Source organism: Tetrao urogallus, assembly GCF_951394365.1.
Source record: "Tetrao urogallus genome assembly, chromosome: 20".
Lineage (NCBI taxonomy): Eukaryota > Metazoa > Chordata > Aves > Galliformes > Phasianidae > Tetrao > Tetrao urogallus.
In genome coordinates, this window is record NC_136833.1 from 5,946,191 (window position 1) to 5,960,813 (window position 14,623).

The following is a 14,623-nucleotide window of genomic DNA, read 5'->3' on the forward strand; positions in this document are numbered from 1 at the left end:
TAAGAGGACAGACAGCCTGGAACAATTACAAATATACATGTGCACATATTTCCAAGTTGTCAGTTTTCCCACCTGCTCCTTTCAAGAGGAGTTTTATGTATATCTCCTCATCAACCTCCAGCTCAGCTACTGGGAATGGGGCCTGTGCCCAAAACACAGTGAACTTTAGCTCACATCATCTCTTTCCTGTACACTCAAGGTCTTATATGCGATTTCCAAGCCCCATTGTACTTTATCCCCTTGGGCAGTGCAGTCTAACTCATCATAAATAGAGATTTCTCTTTGAACTGTAAAAGCAAAACAGATTTTCCACATTTTTCAGTGATAATCTTTGTTAGCCAAGCCCGATAACCCCTTCAGTTATTTACCTAACAGCCATTTCAACACGTGGCAAAGACTTTGTGAATTAACCCCTCAAGTGCCTTTCTCCCTTGATTTATACCCCTGAAATCTGAGTTGTGCCATTGCAGTCTTACTGTGAATTTACAGTGAAAAGGACTACAGAAAAACCAATGGCAAACAAGCTTCTAGAAGATCAGATCCATCCATCTTACTCTGACAAATATCATTAGATGCGTCTGAAATATCTGAAGATCAAAGTTTGGGAACTCGTTTAAACACTTGAGATTTCAATTGTGCAGAACATAAGGCACTGATACCAGAAAAAAGCAAAACCATGAGCTGATGGTACTCATCACTCTTAAGTAACGATAGGAACAAACTCCTTTGTTGTATGTAGTCCCACTAAAAGCAATGACAGTTAATAATTCTCAGTAAAGCAATATTGCTAAGTTTTCTCAAATCCACAGTGCTGCATTTTTATTAACTTAAAAAGGCAAAAAAAAAGGAATTATTTCTATTAAGAACAGTGGTAAAACTGCATAATACTGTATCATATTTCATTGCAATTATGCCTAGATAACATTTCTCTGAAAGCTAAAAGAAGAATTCAGATTAGGGATACCTCTACTCTTGGAATAGGTCATTGCCCAGCAGAATGCCCAACACTGTAACAAGATGGTTTCTTTTCCATTTTTCAGTTTTAGAAAGTACTGATTGCCATTTTCCTTCGTTACAACAGAATTTCCATCGGAAGTGGATTTGGTAATGGTTTCACTACTTCAGGATCAATCTAATATTAAATTTTCTTCTTCGGACACTTTGGAAAGGGACCAACAAGAGGACCTCATGAAGACACCGGGGGATTCAGTATCCCCAATTCAGCAAACGGTGAGTGCTATGGATCACTGCTGCTCTCCTCCCCCAGAGGTACGAGCTCAGACAGACCCACAAACCCACATGGATACAAATGAAAAAACTCTACCATGTTCCACTCTGCAGATTTCTTGAAAACTGGTTCTTCCGTGTTTCCTTTTCATGTTCTCCTGTAAGAACAACTGGAATTTAGAGAGGGAAAGAGGGGAAAAGGGACTATTTGATAATCTGACCTTATTTTTTGTATATCACTGTACATTATGTCCCCTTCTCCCAAACAACAGCAATTGGACAAGAGGAGATGGCCTCAAGTTATGCCAGGCAAGGTTCAGGTTGGATATTAGGAAAAACTTCTGAGGGACGTGGTCAGTGGGCATTATGGGGTGGGTTGGGTTTGGACATGAGGATTCTGGAGGTCTTTTCTAGTCATAGAGTCATAGACTGGCCTGGGTTGAAAAGGACCATGATGATCATCTGGTTCCAACCCCCTGCTATGTGCAGGGTCGCCAACCAGCAGACCAGGCTGCCCAGAGCCACATCCAGCCTGGCCTTGAATGCCTGCAGGGATGGGGCATCCACAGACTCCTTGGGCAGCCTGTTCCAGAGTAAATGTTCCAACCTGAATGATTCTGAGATTCTGTGATTGTTTTCCCTTCACTGAACATAATAACCTGCTCTTGACTTCAGCCGTGTCTTCCCAAAAAGCATCCAAGATGTTACTCACCATTGATGTCAGGGAAAATATGCATAATTTCTAAGCTGTATGTGTTCAGCTCCAGGACCCAGACACCAGTTCTTGTTAAGCCTTTCCCCTCTAGATTAAAGAGTTCTTGAGTAGTTGTTAATTCCATTTTGCTAACAAAAGGGAAGGGAGGAGATGAGACAGGAAGGAGGTGAAGCTGCCTGCCCAGACCCTCCATGGCTCATGGAATGAGTGTGGTTACACTAATGAGAGGAAGTGATGTAACTGCTAACATATCTAGCAACGTGTAACACAAAGAACGAGCTCAAGCCCATTTGATTAAACTTGTGTATGACAGGATTTGCACTTACCATATTCCTGTCATTTAATCTTTCATCATTTGATCACACATCATCTTCTCTCTGGAACAACAGACAGATCAGCAAGGCAAAAGTTGCCTATGACATCCTGTTTTCCACGGATAGTTGACAGATTAGGATTATTTCAGCCTTCTTAATTATTCTATCAACTTACCTTTAAACAGGTTCGGACACCAGGTAATGAGAAAAACCTTTCCAAGTTTATCTGTGCGGAGGTGGCAGGACTAGTAATTTTCTAATTATCGTCAATAATGCACATTTTCTACGTACCGGAAAAATATTTGTTCGACCTAACCCTAAACAAATGCCAACGATTCGTTGCAGGATAATCCCAGTTACAGCTGCCAACCGTACGAATCAGACAGCAGGACAGAAAGGAAGAGCTCCGAGTCCTCCCACAGCCCCAGCCCTGCATCTCCAGCCCAGGATCAGCTCCTTGGGAGATATCCCCCCAGCCAAGGGATTCACTGCAGCAAGAACAAATTTCAGGTCTCCTTCAGCACAGAAAAATTCCGGCGGTACAGTTATGAGGAAAACACTGTAGGAAACTACGACAGGTTCCTCAAGAGCAGCAGGAACCCCTTTCACCCCTACAAGAGGCAGATCAGTGAGGACGTCTTCCAGGAAGCACAGCAAGCCCTTCCACCTGAAGGTCCATCTTTCAAAAGCACCAGAAGTATTGAGGGTTTTGAGGGTCTCCCAGGATCTACGGGCCCTGATGAGTCAGAGTCATTTCCAACACACCTTCCAAACATCTCCTCCGAACAGCCGTGGTGTAACAGCCTCCAGTACAGCACCACAGGTCAAGATCACAGTCCACAAGTCATGGTCAGTGTATTTTCTATTATTTTTTCTGCTGTTTTTAATTGGGAAAATAAGGACGCGTTTGGAATTATTTTATCTCAATGCGACTACATAGATTTTAATCTCTTCTGAAGTTGTCTGTCGTGGGCTCTAGCCTACATCTGTATTTATTTGCCAGAGTTCTCTGTCTTAATCCTTTTCCTTCTGAAAAACAATTACCTGAAAGGTGGATATGAGCAAAGGATTTTCCAGTAGACAGGAGCCTTAAAAATTCAAACCCGTCCTGACAGCAGGTTTGATACCACTGTCATCAATCAGCACCCTCAAGGGACAGGATTTTATGGTGTTTCTTCAAGCATGGCACAGCTGCCCAGGGAGGTGGTGGGGTCCCCAGGTCCCCATCCCTGGAGGTGTTCAGAACCGTGGAGATGTGGCACTGAGGGTCGTGGCCAGCAGGCAGCATTGGTGCTGTGTGGATGGTTGGACTGGATGATCTTAGAGCTCTTTTCCAACCTGTGATTTGTTGAGGACGTGTGCATCTGAGAACAGGCACCGATTTCTTACAGTGCCTTTGCTGACCTGCATTTTTCTTGGCAACAAGGGAAGCTCTTAGATATCAGTTCTACTCACTTAAAACTAAGTACAAAGTCTGTTTATGGTATGTACTGTGTGAAGGCATGAGGAGTCACTCAGCACGTGGTGGTATCCCTACAAGGTACCTCTGCTATGATCCAAATTGCAAACCCTACCTTCATCATCTCGTGCAGACAACCAGTGAGCAAACCTGCCAGGAGAGGGCCCTGATCACTGGCTCTGGACTGGTTTTGAGACAAAGAATTGCGGGGTTACTGAAATAAAGGGGGGTAAAAAAGAAACAAAAATAATCTCTAAATGAACTAAGACGATTTAGCAAGGGATGGGGGACGTTTCCAAGCTACTCACACTAAGGATGAAATTGATATGAACCTCCTGTTTCCTGGATATAATAATATAACCTCATCTGATTTGAGGTTAATGCAAAAGCTGTACACAGCTGATGAGAAAAATCCCATTTTCTTCCCAAATTCAAAGCTGCAAAGAATGTAAAATTAGCACTGCATGTGCCCTACCCGAAGTGCCTCTGACTGCTCAGACCAACTGCTCATTCATGCCTCCACTGGTTCCAACAAAGAGCAACTTCTAAGCTCCTACACAGCTTACAGGCTGCTGGCAAGTTGATATTTCTGGACCAAAACATCATCTTATGGTCACCAAAATAGCACAAACTGTTGTTAATACTGGATGTGGCACTGGGATGACCAGAGGATGGTAATAAGGTACAATGAAAGACAAGTCAGGACAGCAACTGATGGCATTAAACTGAGGTGTTCTCTCTAACAATACTTTCCTTAAATATCTTCTAGCAGGATTCAGACCTCAAGCTTAGGACATCCCCTCTGGAAGGGCAGCCTGGGTTGTACTGCTATCAGCCCCAAGTGCAGCAGATGTACTGCTCCTCACATCCCTTCCATCAGGTCAGTACCGTATGTTGAACCAAAAATGCTCTGTTTCTTGTGCTATAGCCATATAGTAGCCACAGGAACAACTCCCTCCCTTCCCCAACCCCCCCAAAAAATAGATGAAAACACCTCCTTTTAAAGTAAACAACAGCAAGATGATGCTCCCTGAGTTTGGTGGCTCATCCATCTCCTCTGCAATCTTTTGGCTCCTGTATCATCCCCAGTGAAAGAGTATTCAGCTGAAGCATAACTGACTACAGTGCTGATGCATGACAGTGCACAATATTAAGGCTATATACATATATACAAAACATATCAATGAAGTGAGCACGCTTCCCTCTTCACTGCTGTTTTGATATCAGTGATGTTACTACCCATCTGCATTAAGCACACTCAAAAACCCCACAACCTTACAGCTGTCTTCTGGGAACTGCTAGGCAAGACACAACAAGCATCGCGGGGAGGAGAAAGTCTCCCATCCACCTGCAGGTTGGCAGAGTGACAGCTCTCCTCCAGCAGCAGGCTTTGGTCAGAGTTTGTGCTACTTGATGTTATGAAAGCATGGCAACGGATTCTACTAATGAAAGGAAAGTGAGGGGTATCAGCAGGTAAAGTCATGACAGGCTGAGATGCTGTCCGTGTGCCAGTGTCAGATGCTAGGAGATGAGCAGTGACACATGACAGAAGAAATGGAACAACACCTTTTGCAAGTATTAATGTTTTACCTCTCAAATGTGAATGGAACGGACAGCTTAAATCACTATGGAGTTAAACTCAGAACAGCCCCCTAGCCTGGAGCAACTACACTTCTCTTTTCATTAAGGGATGAGAGAGATCAACTCCTTCATTAACTCAGTCCAAACGATAAAGTGGCCTCACCTTCCCCTTTGCTGGACACAGCACAAATGGTGACTCAGCTGGAAAATTACTTCTTATGGACCTGAAAGAAGTGGCAGACACTGCTGGAGCCACCAACCCACCCACCATAAAACACGGACAGCTTTCATCCAGCAGAACCAGCTCCAGCCAGTCGTACCAGACCATTCCCCTCCTTGCTCCCTCAAAAAGGAGTAATGAGACCAATAAAACAGAAATCATTGTGAAAACACCCAGTTCTTGCTTTTGGTAGCAACATCCCAGCCAGTTCCTTCTTAGAACCCTTTCAAAGAGGCACTGAAACCAATGGCAGGAAGAAACTAAGATGTATAAATTAATTACCAGGAAAATTTTCTTGATGACTCTGAAAAATCTATATTAGAGTCTTCAGAGGAACCATAAAAACTCATGACACAGGGCTTGTAGAGGTGAGCAGCACCGCACCAGAACATGGCTCAGCAACCTTTGAGCACCAGCAAAGGCACGCAAGCAGATTTTTAATAGCCTGTGACACGATTCCTAATTTTGGCCATGCCCTACCCTTGGCATCTGGAAAGATTCAGCTGTAAGAGGCAGAAATTCCTCTCTTACCAACTGCGAGTTGAGCGGGAGCCTTCGCCACACCAGGAGCCAACTGATGGTATCTCAGCTCCGTGGGGCAGCGCTTCTTTGTTCTTGAAAGCTGCTTGCCAGCAGGTTGGAACTGCAATTCAGAACAGAACAATACGTGACCAACCGCTGCGATAGGAAATGGAGCACACTGGCAGAAACCGTGTTGCAATCAAGGCAAGGCACATGCTGTATTTCCTTTGAGCTGCCAGCTTTTTTGCACCGGTGTATTTCTATCAGGGTGACTTCGTGATGGGCCATCCATCACTGAGTGCATTGAGAATTGGACATGCCTGGAGATCTCTTGAAGAGATGCCATTAAAGGGATGGCCAAAGGAGTAAACTCTTTATACGACTGTGCATGATCTGGAGATGATAGATAGGGTACAACGACCCATTTTCCACAAGTACTCAGAAGAATAATGGGCAATAATAAACAGTTCTTTAGCATGGAACTCACTGCAACAAAACTGGTAGCAGCCGACATCCCAGCCCATTCCTCTCCAGCTTCTCCTCCTTCTTAGCAGCACCAGTGCTTTTCAATACCGTGCTAGACAGACTTCAGTTCTGCCTTTGCATAACAGCTATTAAACACAGGTAGAGGACAATATCCTCAGAATTAAAGCTTAGTATCTCTATAAAGAAAGAAGCATTCTGAGAACTTGTTGCCAAGCCATGTGACATCTTTGTTGTCTCCCCAGTACCCATCAGGAGGCAGCTACCCGGTGACCTACATCACCTCTTCGCACTACCCCTACCAAAGGATTGCTCCTCAAAGCACTCAAGAATCCCAGCAGCCTCTATTTCCCAAGCCCATCTACTCCTACAGGTGAGAAAGCATTTTTTTCAACTCCTGATGCTGCAGGTAACACACTGTTTGCCCACAGCATATTTTTGGCGTAATTTGCAACAAGGTGCTTCCCTATCCTGTTCCCAGTGTGCTCTGTCCTGCTTGTATGAATCACAGCGTGCTCCAGACTCTGGGGCCAAAGCAGAGGGAAATGAGATGATGTGAAGAAGAAAAGCCAGGCCTTTTCCTAATGCAAAGTCTTGGGTGCTGCAAATCAGCCTAAGACTAATCACAATTAGGTGTCTTTGCAGGACCTGTATTGGTGCTATTTAATTCCCCATTAAGGGTGAGGAAGCGTCCAGAAAACACATCAGATATGCTGCTTATCACATAGGATTAGCCCCCAGCCATCACTCGAGTGAAGCAGGTCAGGCAATTTTTAGTTATACCTTCTGCCACTCAGCTTGATACTTTCCATGCGTCCTTATCAGTGTAAGCACTGAAGCACAACCTTAAAAAACACAGCCAGGACTCAAGGTCTTGACTCCACTTTCCATCATTTTACTTGAAATTCGTGTTGGACATGAGCCATTCACATCCTGCATGGACTTTGACCATTACATCTAAGAGTAATGCACTGCTTATGGCTGAGTGGGAACTATCAGCATTATCCATAGATCCATTCAGGTTGGCAAGGAGCTCTCAGATCCAAGCCCAGCCCTAACCCACCCCTCCATACCCACTGACCACATCCCTCAGTGCCACATCCCCACAGCTTTGGAACACCTCCAGGGACAGTGAGCCCACCATTCCCTGGGCAGCCGTTCCACTGCATCACCACTCATCTGGAGAGTGAATTGTTCCCAATATCCAACCTGATCCATTGTATGGGAGTGAAAGCCACGGTCATCACAAGCTCTGAGACAAACACTGTATTTCCTGACAAGCTAAAACAGTTTTCTTTCTCTCCCCAAAGCATCCTGATCTTCATGGCACTCAAAAACAGCAAGACGGGCAGTCTGCCAGTCAGCGAGATTTACAATTTCATGACAGAGCACTTTCCTTACTTCAAGGTGAGTTCTGTGCCTAGGCAGGATGTATGCACATAGTGCAGTGTGTAGTGCAACTTAACACAAAAGTTTATTAAGAACAGCTCCAACTTGGAGCTTGCACAGATAACAAGCAGCCACTCCTCACTAACAGCTCGTAAAAGGGATAAATATTTCTAAAAACAACATCATCCCTTCCTCTCAGATACAGGCAGAACTGGTCCTATGGCTTCCCTCGCCATTACAGTACCTCCAAAATCACGGAAGCAGAGGCATGGGGATATCTTCATGGAATCGTTGAGTTGGAAGGGGCCTTTAAAGGCCATCAGGTCCCACTCCCTGCAGTGAGGAGGGTCACCCACAGCTCCATCAGCTGCTCCGTTCTGGAGCTGGGATGTCATCTTGGGCAACTTCATCTCTGGCATGCCCTGTAAAAGGAAAAGTATAAGATGTGATAAATGGTACTAAGCTCATAATTACACGGTCATGATGGTGAAGGCATGGATGCACAGCTTGCACCAGATGCTATTGAGATTTAAATCCGTGCTGTAAGAGCAAATGGCTTCTTGCACTTGGGATGCAGGTGGGAAGAGATTAGTCAGCATGCAGCCCCAGAGCAGAGGGATTACAGTTAGATCTGAACAGAGCTGTAATTGAATTGCTGGCTGCTGCTCTACACAGGGCTTTGTTCTTGCTGATGCCCCAAAAAGTCTTGCTAAATGTCCAGAGCAAGTAGCCTACAGCTGTTAGCAAGACCTAAAACCAAAGCAATGCAAGGCTGTTGTGCTTCCTATTGCAAATAAGCATGCAGCAATCAAATAGATTTAATGCAGCTACAGAAAGACGATTCAGATATCCTGATTCAAATGTCCTGATACAATTATACAGCAATGTCAAGTGGTACTGAGGATAAATAGCAATAAAAATTAAAAAAAATCAATTAAACGTGCCAGTAGTCAGAGGGTAAGAAAGCACATTACCATCTTCTAGGAACACAGCATGGAGGAGTTTCAAGTGGAGAAGTGGGATTACTAAAATCAGTTTTACAGGCATAGCGGTGCCCATAGCAGTTCACCAGACCAAACTGAAGTTGCTTCTCCTCTATCTTACAGCACAGCTTTAAATAACTGTTTTAGCCCTAATCCAAACCTTGCTCTTCTCACTCATCAGAACCCATCTGTTATATGGGAGGGCTTCTTGCAGATCCTCGTGGCTTTTTCTTCCATTATTTATAAGTCAGTGGGAATGAGGTCACAGCCTCCATGTGCAATATAGGCAAAGAATGGTGCTGGTGTTATTATTGGAACAGTCCAAATTTTGCAACTTTTTTCTGCCTTTTTTTTTTTTTTTTTCATTTTACTTAGAAATACAGCCAAACAATTGAATATTTTCATCCCAAACATCATTAAATTAAGAACAGAATAAGCAAATGTGCTTATAAGGACTAAGCCCTACCTCCGGCCGGTCTTTAAGGCAGCCCATGGAATTACCAATATATGACAAAAACCATATTTTGGAGAGACTTTAACAAGATAAAATAATATAGAAATCAGCAAACAGCCTCATGCTGGTGCTACAGAACTCGGCAAACAGCAGGATTCACCAGGGGGAGGGGAAGCAATTAGAGCAGAACTGAAGGAGAGCACAAGTGTGTGTGTAGAATCTTGCTGGGAGACATGAGATGATACAAGCCTAGTCAAATTAACTCGTATTCGCTGCCACAGCAAATTTAGTTTCTATGATGCAACAATCTCATTTCTAGTTGAAACAGAGCAATCCAACTCCTACGTCCCAAAAAAAAAAATAATAATAATAATCTACACAGCTGAAGGTGAATTACTCTTTGATGTACCTCTCCCTTCTCTTGAGACCTAGATTTAAAGAGAAAGGGTTTTGCAAGATCACTGAACTCTTTAAACTTCAAGAGGCTGTCGGGATCAATGGGTCTGCACAACGACCTTTTTTGGCTCATCATCCTTTTTTCTGCTTCAGTGCAATTAGAGAGTTGAACGCTGAGCTTTCATCTCATTAATTGAGCTATTTCCAGTGGTCCAAGAGGTTGGGAAGATCCAACGGAACCTAATTCCACATAACTTCCACTCTGCTCTGGAAGCAAGGGTGGCCAAATCACGGCAGCAAAACAACTCCAACTGTACAATGGCAGCTCCAGCAGGCAGAGCTCAGTTCATTAACCGAGCATCGAATGTGAAAATAAAAACTGGTGACAGAGCAGTACTTCTAACGCTGTGTTGGAGCATTCCTTCAGGGCTCAGCTAGGTAAACAACTATTTCTCACTGCTCAGCAGTCCCGAGTTTAGTGCAAGAACCTGTTCAACCCTTGGCAGCGCTCCCCGGAATAAATCCGTGTACTTTTTGCTTTTACGTTCCTAAAACGATCTCACCATTCACACCCCCACACATCTGAAAACCTCTGAGAAACACACGCCACTCCCAGCGCCGAGCAGAAACACTAATTATCCCGTCTAGATACAGACAGAGGTTGGTGCAGCCTCGCACACACGGCCAGGAGTGTGAGCGCTCTCCCAGGCAGCAGCTAATTGCACACCTTCCCTTGGAGAAAGTCGAATTTGCTTTTGGAGGTGGCAGAAAGCTGCTTGGATGCGATCTGCAAGGGGCAAAAAACGGTCATGGTAGAACCACCGAATCATTTGGGTTGGAAAAAAGCTCTCGGATCCCCAAGTGCAACCCCAACCCACCCCGCTGTGCCCACAGCCCTCGGTGCCACGTCTCCTTGGTTCCTGAACACCTCCATGGGCAGCTGTGCCAACGCATCCCCGCTCATCTTCAATCTTACCCTATAGCAGAAAGGGCTGTAAGGGCTTGGGTTGGGTTTTTATACTGATTTTTTAATAACAGAATTGCAGGTTGACTCACCTACGGGATTGGCCAACAGAACGGTGAAATGCTGACATCAGGTGGACAAAAGGGTAGAAACGGTGCTGTTGGGAAAGGCAAATACTTCCTGTTGTAGCAGATGACACGTGTTCAGCTTTCGCAACTAAGCAATATTTTGAATGAAGAAGGAAGTATTAAATTCATGGGAATTTGTCAGAAATGGAAAATGTGGTCTTGTCCAGCTTGTAGCGAAGGTCTGCCTCGGGGGACAAGGAGTTAATGTTCCAATGGAAGAATCCAGAGGTCAGATTTCATTAGAATCTACAGAATCCTATGATTCTATGGAATTCCTATAGAATTCTATGACTGTATGGAATTTCTGTAGAAGACAAGGAAGTGACCCATCAGGAATCCACCATAGGAATCCTATGATACAGACCAGCACGCTCATATGCAGCATCTCAGTGTGATAAGCAGCTTCTTTTTCCTTCTTGCAAAACTGTCCTCAGAGTAAGGATGGAATTTTGCTTGAGCAGAAACCAGAAAATACAAATGGAAGAATCACTTCAATGCACTGTGAGGTTTAAAGAACCCCCCAGCTTCCACCACTGGCTTTAAGATAAGCGTAAAGCAAAAAAAGTGTAGCAATCAAGTGTAGAAACCCATATTTCAGTTGTAAGGCACACAATTAGTCCACTTGGGCATAAGAATAACTTTCTTTTTGTTTTGGTTTTGGTTTTTTTTTTACCAGTTTCATAACGTAGAGAATTGATTGCTTTTTTTTCCTTGAAAAACCATTCTTAGATTGGCTTTGTGTTTCCAGACAGCCCCGGATGGCTGGAAGAACTCCGTGCGCCACAACTTGTCCTTGAACAAATGCTTTGAGAAAGTTGAAAACAAATCAGGCAACTCTTCTCGGAAAGGCTGTTTGTGGGCTCTGAACCCGGCCAAGATTGACAAGATGCAGGAGGAGCTGCAGAAATGGAAGAGGAAAGATCCGGTGGCTGTGAGGAAGAGTATGGCAAAGCCAGGTCGGTAATAAGTGAGTGTGGTCGTTCTCAAGCTGCAGTCCACAACTTGCTTTGCAATGCACACCAAGCCGTGCAACAGCATTTATGCACTACTTAGGAAATATTTAAGGATGCTTTCCTTAATATAAAGTCAAAAAAGCAGAATTAAAGAGCAGGTTTTGCTTCTAAATAGGCACAAAGGCGTTCTATCGCAACGCTGGGTGAGATGTTAAAGCAACACTCAGTTAAGTCCTGTGGAATAAAATTGAAATTATCCAATAAATCCCAGCCCTTAAACATGACAATATAATGTTCCTCACTCACATTCAGCACTGATTATTTAGAAGAGCATTTCAAGCTTTTGGAGTTATTATCCTACAGGTTAGCGCTTTTGTTTGCCATCACACCCACCCATTCCCCGGCTGCAAGCGATGAGGATGCAGGCTCTGCAGGAAATACCTTATGGATTTCGTTTTCCTTTGTTTTGTAGAAGAGCTTGACACACTGATAGGCGACAAAGGTGAAAAGCTGCGATCTTCCATCATGTCGTGCAGTCCTAACGGCGTTGCAGGTGCGTCCCTCTCCAGGCAGATGGCAGTCCAACCCCACTCCTTGGGCGAGCCCTCGCTTTCCTCTGTACCACAGCCTCTGCATCCCATCCACACATCATCAGGAGCTCTCCATGCCAAGAACACGTTGCCAAACTTGCTCGGAGGGCAGCAAACCGCATGCTACAACGCCCCACAGGGCTTCCCTCCAATCTCAAGTGCGTTAATGCCTCAGCCACCAGACCATCAGACAATGTTTCCTTCTGGGGAGGCTCCAAACGAACTGCGGGGTCAACCCAGCATCACCCAGGACTCCCCACTGCCGGCCCAGACCCCCCCGAGCTGCGGCGTGAAGGTGATGACAGAGCACTGCACGGCCCGCACGGTGCCCGACCCTCTGCTGCAGGAGGGGGACCTCAGCAACGACATCGATGCTCTGAATCCATCCCTCACCGACTTTGATCTCCAAGGTAGGGATCCCAGGTGGTTGTACGGCGTAGATTTGGGCGTAGTACATCACAGCCCCAACACAGTGACAGTATTTTGGCCACTGCCCCCAGGAATCATACAATCGTTAATGTTGGGAAAGACTTCTAAGATCATGAGTCCAACCATCAACCCATCTCCAACATGCTAACTCATAGAAGCATTAAGGTTGGAAAAGGGCTCCAAGATCATGAGTCCAACCATCAACCCATCCCCACCCACAGAATCATAGAATTGTTACGATTGGAAAAGAGCTCAAAGATCACTGACTGCCAACCCATCCCCACCATGCCCACTAACCGTGTCCCTCAGGAAGAAATCTTCAGTGTTGAAGATGAGAAACACAGCCCTGCTGCAGTCCCTTAGCGAGTCCTTTCACTGAGATACGTTTAATGGAAAGATGAGAAACTTTCTGTTGCACTTTAGGAAAAAAAAAAGCCAAACCATCATAGAACGGGTTGGGTTGGAAGAAACCCCAAAGCTCATCTAGTTCCAACCCCTGTGCCACAGGCAGGGTCGCCAACAATTAAGTCAGGCACCAGTTCAGGCTGCCCAGGGCTCCATCCAACCTGGCCTTGAATGCCTCCAGGGATGAGGCATCAAATCATATGTCTGATTTTTCTTTGTCATGAAATCATACATCCAGTAATTCAGCATGCCATCAGATAAGCCACGTCACACAAAGACAAGAAGCCCAGTTGGGCAGTAATATTACCTGCAGATTCACTTTCAGGATCTTACAAGAAATTAGAGGCAATTTCCCTTTTTCAAAGTCAGGGTTTTCTTTCAACAAGAAGTTACACTTCCTGAGGGCTCAGTTAGTGGCCATGGTGGGGATGGGTTGATGGCTGGACTTGTGGTCTTAGTGGTCTTTTCATACCTTAATGAACCTGTAGTTCTACTATTCTATGATACATTTGCAACAGAATCTTGCCAATTTTCAAGCAAAGTTATTCTCTTAATTCTGCTTTCTCCAAGATTTATGTTTTTATGGAAACACGCTGATAACAACTAAACCATCACAAGTGACTGAGAGTACTTACACATGCAGCACACGTAGCTGTATAATTACCTATTTCTTGGGTGTTCCAAAAAGCACAGGTAAAGAAAGTTAATCAATCCTTTCTGTTTTGTCCCAGGCAACCTCTGGGAGGAGCTGAAGGATGACAGCCTAGCTGTGGACCCCCTGGTTCTCATTTCATCATCCCCAACGTCTTCCCAGTGTTTCCCTTCTCATTGCCAGATGGAGAACAGCAACGCAGCCGTCATCCCACATGGAACCCCACACAGTAACCTACCCGACCTCCAGCTCACTACTCTTTACTCTGCCTTTATGGAGTTGGATACAGTGTCTCCTGCCTACCTGAGTAATCCTGGATCCAAACCTATAGCACTGATGTGAACCACAGCTATCGTTCTTTCTGTCCACACACTGCCCAAGCCATCACATGTGCCAGACTGACATCTACTACAAGAGCTGAAACTGGAGTAAGAGACCTTCCAGAACTCGTCTGCAGGATATGTAGCCTTACTGTGATAATTTTCTACAGGTACTTTAAAAAAAGAAAAAAAAAATTAAAAAAAAAAAAGAAAAAATGGAAAGGAAACAAAAGAAAAAGAAAACTATTTAAAGATAACACTATTAACTGCTGTGCCAGTCGACACCATTAAGGCACTCATCCTCTGCATCTTCCCTATACAAATGACTATAAGAAGAAAATGAACGATTTTCAGATATTTTTTATGAAAGCTGCTTGCAAAAAAAAAAAAATACTCTAACTTATTTCCCGAAGCCAACGATGTCAACGCCATCCTCTAA

The 14,623-nt window shown here is 44.5% G+C and overlaps 1 protein-coding gene across 1 annotated transcript; it reads left to right on the plus strand.

The window, feature by feature from the left end:
• Positions 1 to 1,107: 1,107 nt before the first annotated feature.
• On the plus strand, positions 1,108 to 14,206 carry FOXN1 (forkhead box N1; the record flags this gene model as incomplete). The annotated part of the gene is made up of 8 exons (XM_079545139.1): positions 1,108 to 1,230; positions 2,602 to 3,105; positions 4,485 to 4,595; positions 6,767 to 6,894; positions 7,832 to 7,928; positions 11,584 to 11,791; positions 12,261 to 12,788; positions 13,944 to 14,206. 8 exons carry the CDS (start codon positions 1,108 to 1,110, stop codon positions 14,204 to 14,206), a joined length of 1,962 nt encoding a protein of 653 aa, XP_079401265.1.
• Positions 14,207 to 14,623: the final 417 nt, after the last annotated feature.